This window comes from Microtus oregoni, unplaced genomic scaffold, assembly GCF_018167655.1.
Source record: "Microtus oregoni isolate MIOR12 unplaced genomic scaffold, Mior012 000000F_ref0000247, whole genome shotgun sequence".
NCBI classification, from domain to species: Eukaryota; Metazoa; Chordata; class Mammalia; order Rodentia; family Cricetidae; genus Microtus; species Microtus oregoni.
In genome coordinates, this window is record NW_024543059.1 from 13,387,281 (window position 1) to 13,394,438 (window position 7,158).

A 7,158-nucleotide genomic window follows, 5' to 3' on the forward strand; every position below is an offset into this window, starting at 1 on the left:
GTCCCCAGCAAGCTGTTCTCAAAAGGACCCAATCTGATGTGCTCAAAAGCAACACATTTAAAGTGAGCGCCAACTTCCAGTGTGTGCCCCCAGTTTTAGCTCAGCTTTTATATAAGCTTCTTTGAAACTTGTTTCCTAAACAATTTGCTCTCCCTTTGCAATTGACATAGGAACAGACACACACGGGAACGATAAAACCTTGCCATCGTTGGCCTCTCTATCTTGTCTGTTGGAGACAGCACTAGGCTGCCCAGACTGGCCTCCTGGGAAGTCAGGCCTCCCCACCTCTGACTGCTCTGCTTCACCGCGTACCCAGCATTCCTTCCCCATCAGCGTTTCTACTGCGCTTACAGCGGAGCTGCCATCAATTTCCCATTTTGGTCTCAGGCTCTCCCTCTGGCCACTCACAACTCTGCAAGGGGGCAGGGTGAACACTTACGCTTTTTTTTGTTTGTTTGTTTTTTTCGAGACAGGGTTTCTCTGTAGCTTTGGAGTCTGTCCTGGAACTTGCTCTTGTAGACCAGGCTGGCCTCGAACTCACAGAGATCCGCCTGCCTCTGCCTCCCGAATGCCGCACTTAAGCTTTTAATTAATCCAAAATTGAAGTGATTTTTCTCAAGGTCACGAAACTTTAAAGACAGGACTGGAAACCAAGGCATGCTTAATGTTGTGTGCTATAATAGACTATTTGAAATTAATTTTATTCAACATTTTTTTCTGACTCACTCTTAAATTATCCTTTATATTTTCGTGTTATTTCCTGACTTATGAAGCAAAAACAATCCTTTTATTTCTTCCTTATTTTAAGTGCATGGGTTGAGGGGTGCCTGATAATAATTACTGGTTAAAAAAAAAACTACCTATCACATGGGTTACTCATACTCAATGAAAAAAATATTCATGTTAAAAGGACTTTAAAAAAAAAAACAGGGTCATATTTACATAATAGCACTGGCCTGAGAAGGGCACATGGAAAAGTCTTACTTTATGTTAAAGTCATTACTGTGAAAACCTAATATATTAGAACCTTTTTCATAACAGTTACCCAAGAGGATAGCTGCAGTGGTATTTCATTGGTATCACACTAGTCAGCCATACAGACCAGGCAGTGGTGGCACACACCTTTAATCCCAGCGACCACACTAGTTAACCGTAGAGGCTGGGTGGTGGCAGTGCACGCCTTTAATCCCAGCACTAGAGAGGAATATAGAGGGATGAGACAGGAACTCGCTCTTTCAGTCTGAAGATTTTACAGAGATTAAGCTCTCTAGTGGCTGGCTGCTTTGCTTTCCTGATCTTCAGGTTGAAACCCCGTATGTATCTGTGTTTTTATTATTCGTGCTATAGATGGCTCTTCCAGAAGAGGGACTTGGAGAAGATACATTCAGATCACAGAGAACCTGGGAAAGTCCATCTCAAGTGGCTGAGAGAAAAAGGTAAACTTAGAAAGTTAACTCTTATTCAATACATTTAAAGCACAGCATAATAAAAAGTCAGTTAGGTCATTACCATGTAAATAAATGGGCTGTCAAAACATAAGAGCTGCATACATCTTATGCAGTTTATTCATTCCTTCAGTTTACACATATACTGAATTAGTCTTTTAAAATTTTCACTTGAGCTGGGCAGCGGTAGCTCACACCTTTAATCCTGGCACTCAGGAAGAAGGGGCAGGTGGATCTCTGTGAGTTTGAGGCTAGCCTGAGCTACAGAGCAAGTTTCAGAACAGGCTTCAAAGTGACAGAGAAACCCTGTCTTGAAAAAAAAATTACTTGAATAAATCTATTGTAATCATAAAGTATTTCAAGAATTCTGAAAGAAGTGACAGCCTCATTGTAGCTGTAAAGCATCAAAGAGAGCATTTCAAAGTGAAAATAACCTTATAAAATGAAGCGTTTTTCCCCCTTTTTGCTTTTACTCTTTGTTCTTTTAGAGTGCCCGCCACCCAGCTCCCAAATAAATCCACAGAGTCTTATTACTATAAATTCCCAGTCTTGGCTGGGCTTGTTTCTTGCCAGCTTTTAACTTAAAATTATCCCACCCACCTTTTGCCTCTGGGTTTTTTCCTTTTCTCTGTCTATCTTACTTACACTATTACTCTGTGGCTGGCCCCTTCTTTTCTTCCTTCTGTATATCTTACTTACACTATTACTCTGTGGCTGGCCCCTTCTTTCCTCGACTGATCTCTCCCAGACATCTCTTTCTCTTTATTCTCTCTTCCTGCCAGCCCCGCCTATCCTTTCTCCTGCCTTACTATTGGCTGTTCAGCTCTTTATTAGACCAATCAGGTGTTTTAGACAGGCAAGGTAGCACAGCTTCAGAGTTAAACAAATGCAACATAAAAGAATACAACACATCTTTGTATCATTAAACAAATGTAACACCTTAAAATGATATTCTACAACACACATAAAATACCAAAATAGTCAAAATGCAGCAATATTTACATGAGTATTGTTCTTTTAGAGAACATCCGTTTCTTCCCTATTGCAAGTTTGCAAAAGTCTTGGAGCACATATAATATTCAGTGCTACAATCCCACCAGTTCAGGAGGATGAGCTGAAAGAGTAAGGACTGAGACCAAACTGGTTCAGGAGCGGATTCACGTTTATTTACCTCTCAATTGCTGCTACTATGTACAATACACGATAAATAATCACAGGTGTTTTTCACAGACTGACTGTCCTCACTCTAGGAAATGTCCAAGGTGAGCTCATCTGGAACTCTTCTATAAAGTAATAGCCAGCATTTCCTATTTAAAATTTTTTTTTTTTAAATATTTATTTATTTATTATGTATACAATATTCTGTCTGTATGCCTGAAGGCCAGATGAGGGCGCCAGACGTCTTTATAGATGGTTGTGAGCCACCATGTGGTTGCTGGGAATTGAACTCAGGACCTTTGGAAGAGCAGGCAATGCTCTTAACCACTGAGCCATCTCTCCAGCCCCTCCTATTTAAAATTTATGTGTTAAAGATAGAACTCCTAGAGATCAAATAAGAAAAACATACCAAACTCAAAACAGTACTAAATCATAAAACAGTATTTAAGATAAAGCCAAACAATATAATCCACACTTTATTCCCATCAATTGTCACACCTCTAGCAAGATCAATTTATTTTCAAGTCTCAAGTTCTAAACAATTAACAACCCATTCTGTAAAATAGAATGAAAAACTATGACCAAAAGAAGACAAACGAACATTCAGCACATTATCAAAATGAACGGCCTTTTGTTAAAGCCGCATCCTTTCTGTCAGTAGTAACCATATGGAGGCCGCTGGTTGGGGCCATACTGTCCGTACTGTTGATGGTAGTAAGGCTCTTGTCTCTGTGGATAGTTGTTACCCCATGACCGTCCGTGCCACTGATTTGATCGATTGTCACTTGGCCATCCTCGTCTGTTATCCCGACCTCTAAACTGTCTGTTATCTTGCAGCCTACCAAAAGAAAAACAAAACATTAACTTTCCTTTAAAAAAAAACCACAAAGACATCAATCCCAGGGTATTTGAGTTCCCCCTGAATACAGGGTAATGGAGGGTGGAGCTGTATGTCTGGGGCCATCACAGCACTTGTCCCATCTCCTAAGACGTAAGCTACTCTTCCAGCATCACACTGGCACCTCTCACTGTCAGAGGCGGGGTAACAGGTCCAGGTATCGTCACACTGACACCCACTAAAATGCGAAAACCAGGCCGCTTCTTTATTGAATTATTACATAATTTTCCGTTTCAGTTTAGAAACTTTATAAATTAATCAAAGGACTACCTTTAGGAAATCAAGTACAAAACTACAGTTCTATTAAGTATATTTGTAAATATTAGTTTGAGACAGGGTCTCATTGGATAGTCCAGGCTGGCCTAGAACTCATGCACCTATTACCTCAACCTCTCAAATGCTGAAAGTGTGGCTTGCATCACTATGCCTGGCTTAGCCAGGACACTATAAGCAAGTACTTAAGAGTGCTTATCATGCTCCAGGCACGGAAACAGGGCTGTGGGCGAACCATGCTGTGAACACTGGTTGCTACTTTCACCAGCTTCATGGGCAAGCATATTAAAGCTACCTTCTCCCAGACAGCCCTCTGCACTTATCCTCCGGAAATAACACATACCAGTTGCCTCTATTTCTCTGGTTACCGCCACCTCTGCTATTCCACTCCTCAACAATTGGAGGGGACTCAGGGGGACGTTTCAAGTATTCCTGGTACTCTTTGTCGTCTTGTGTGAATCTGTTTGCAAACATCTCTTCAAAATTTGGAATCTCTTCAGAAGTATCGCTCATCTTGAAATTCTGTACAATTTTTAAGATCTGTAAGAATTAAAAAAAAATTAGCACTATTTTATTAGCTTATGAAAAACCAGGAAGTGAACAATTTTTGACAGAGTATTGTAGCACAAATTCTAGTGTCTTAATAAAAACCCAGAATCAGATATTAGGGAGTGGAAGAAAGCTGAAGGAGCAGAGAAGCAGAGCAGCCAGCTGCTATACTTTTTACCTCTATCGAGTCCTCAAACCGAATGGGTAAGATCCCGTCTCCACCTCCCTAGTGCTGGGATTAAAGGCATGAGCCTTCAAATGCTGGGATCAAAGGCGAGAACCTTCACCACCTGGTTCTGTTTCTCTTTTAGACTGGTTCAATCTCTTGTAGCCCAGTGTGGCCTTGAACTCCTCATCTTCCTGCTTCCTCCACCCAGTGCTGGGATTAAAGGTCTGTGCCACCACTGCCTGGCCTCTATAGTTAACTAGTGGCTAGTCCACCCTCGGATCTTCAGGCAAGCTTTATTTGTCAGAACACAAAATATCACACAACAGAGGTCAGAAGAGGGTATCAAAGCCCTCAGAACTAAGTTTCCAGAAGGATGTTTTCTTACACACTCTGTATAAGAGTCAGCTCTCTCAACCACTGAGCCATTTCTCCAGCTCCCAGTAGGAAATGAAACAGCACCGCAAATGACTGAGAATTAACTGTAAAATGAGAAATTAGAATTTTTAAGAAGCTTGAGTAATCGAATCAATAGCTGTAATCTCAGCACTCAGGAGCCTGAAACAGAAGGAGTTCGAGTTTGAGTCCAACTTGGTTACAAAGTAAAACTCTGTCTTTTGCCAGGTGGTGGTGGTGCATGCCTTTAATCCCAGCAGAGGCAGAGGCAGGCAGATCTCTAAATTGGAGGCCAGCCTGGTCTATACAATAGCCAGCCTGGTCCTCCCAAGAGCTGAGCACACAAGCCGGATATTCAATACAATGTAAGATCAGCTCTGAAAAACATATACATATAAGCAACATTGTGTAAACAGGTTTGAGCAGGTTGTGTATGTATATGTGTGTGTGTATGTATGTGTGTGTGTGTATATATATATATATATAATCACATATATAGTATACATGTCCATAACAACTAAAAAGGCCATGAATTTGAAAGAGAGCAAGCAGAATACATGGGAAAGAAAAAAAATATAGATAATAAAGAAAATTAAGCAAATACGGCTTCAGAGTTTAAAGGAAACCTCAAAGGTTGGGGGAGCGGCTGGAGAGATAGCTCAGTAGTCAAGAGCACTCACTATTCATTCAAAGGACACAGATCAGATCCCAGTACCCACACCGGGCAGCTTACAACTGCCTGTAATTCTAGCTCCAGGGGATCCGACGCCCACTTCTGGCCTCTGTAGACACACATATACACATTAAAAAAAAAAAAAAAAGATGTGGGCAGACGGGGCGAGCACATACACGCGTCAGTTTAAGGGGACTGGATTAAAAGGACTCTAGAATCTCAGCGCTAACAGCCCAAAGAGGAAACTCGCTCTTCAACTGAGGGGGACAAGAGGCGACAAGGCTCATCGTCTGGCCCTTCAACTTCAAAAGCAACAGGCACAGAGGTCAGAACACGCGCGAGGCTCCTTCCAGAAGCGCCTTAAAGAGCCGCCCCGAGGGCAGAGAGGCTCAGACGAGGAGGGACCGCCGCGCCTCCACGTCCTCCCGGCTGCAGCCTCCCCGGTCCCTCCGCCGCCCCGACCGGAAGCGCCACCCTCCGAGGGCTGTGCTCACCCTTCCGCGGGACGCCCTGGAGGGGCCTCGGTCGTCTACACAGCAGCACCCAAAACGGCTCTCCAAGGTAACCAAACGCGCAGGGATCCCTCACTACTCCATTTCCACTTCCGGAGCGCAAAAGCCGAAGTCGCCTATCAAATCTCGCGACGTCTAGAGGTCGCCGGGTGTGGGGTTCCGTCCGGCCACGCCCCTCGCGTTCGAACCGCAGCGCGGCGGGAGGGTGGCGGCGCGGTGTCGAGCGGCGTCGGGGAGGTCGGCCGTGCTGGCTTGTCGCTGCCGGACCGCCTGCCAGTCCTTCCGAAGGGTTAAAGGCGTCGCCGTGTATTAAAATCTCCTTGCCTGGCAGTCGCTGACGCACGGGGACCGGGCGGGAAGGCGGCTCGCGACCCCGGCGTCTGTGGAGACCGGAAGCGGAGCTGGGTGGCGGGGGTGACGAGCGGACTCTACTGCACCTGAGCGGCACCGACTCGCTCCCGATGAAGCCTCTGCAGTAAGGTTCCTGCGGCCGCCCTCCGCCTCTCCACTGTCGGCGCTCCGTTTCTCCCCCCGCCACACACCCCCCACCATCTGGGCGGCTTCTTCTAAGAGAGTTCACCAGTGTGGAAACGCTCACTAGCCCGGGTGTAACTTGACCTTTTTTTCAGATTGCTTCCCGGGCAGTCCACTCTTCTCGATAATACAGTTGACTTGGAAAAGTTCAGTGTCTGAATTGGAGACCTTTTCTTCCCACGCCTCAATCAGACGTCGTAGTCTGTTGTTTGTCCCTGCAGTGTCTCCAACATCCATCCACTCCTTGGGTACCCATTGCCCCTCACCTCGTCAAAGTTCTCACCCCGTGAACAGTGTCAAGGCAGCATTTTTCTTGTTGATGCCCCTCTTCCTAAAGCATTCTCCGCCCCGCCCCCAGCATATGTTCCTCATAACTGCTAGAGCTATATTCAAGCACAGCTCGGGTGCGAGATATTCAACAACCCTTTGCTGTCCCGGTCCAAAATATTAATTTGGTTTCAAAGTTCTATTTTCTGACGTTTCCCTTTCATTCTCTCGCCCATGGTAAACCAGACCATATGCAGTACTTAATAAGTTATTCATTCATTACATTT

General features: G+C 44.6%; 1 protein-coding gene across 2 annotated transcripts; it reads right to left on the bottom strand.

Annotated features, from left to right (window-relative positions):
- Window positions 1-3,065: 3,065 nt before the first annotated feature.
- Window positions 3,066-6,498, bottom strand: Ramac (RNA guanine-7 methyltransferase activating subunit). 2 transcript variants are annotated; one of them, XM_041650712.1, is made up of 3 exons: window positions 6,053-6,498; window positions 4,118-4,314; window positions 3,066-3,441 (listed from the first exon to the last, which is right to left on the bottom strand). In XM_041650712.1, the coding sequence occupies exons 2-3, from the start codon at window positions 4,285-4,287 to the stop codon at window positions 3,258-3,260; spliced, it is 354 nt and encodes a 117-aa protein (XP_041506646.1). In that variant the 5' UTR covers window positions 4,288-4,314; window positions 6,053-6,498; the 3' UTR covers window positions 3,066-3,257. The 2 variants fall into 2 exon arrangements, with proteins under 2 accessions (XP_041506646.1, XP_041506654.1); XM_041650720.1 differs by lacking the exon at window positions 6,053-6,498 and adding an exon at window positions 5,566-6,000.
- Window positions 6,499-7,158: the final 660 nt, after the last annotated feature.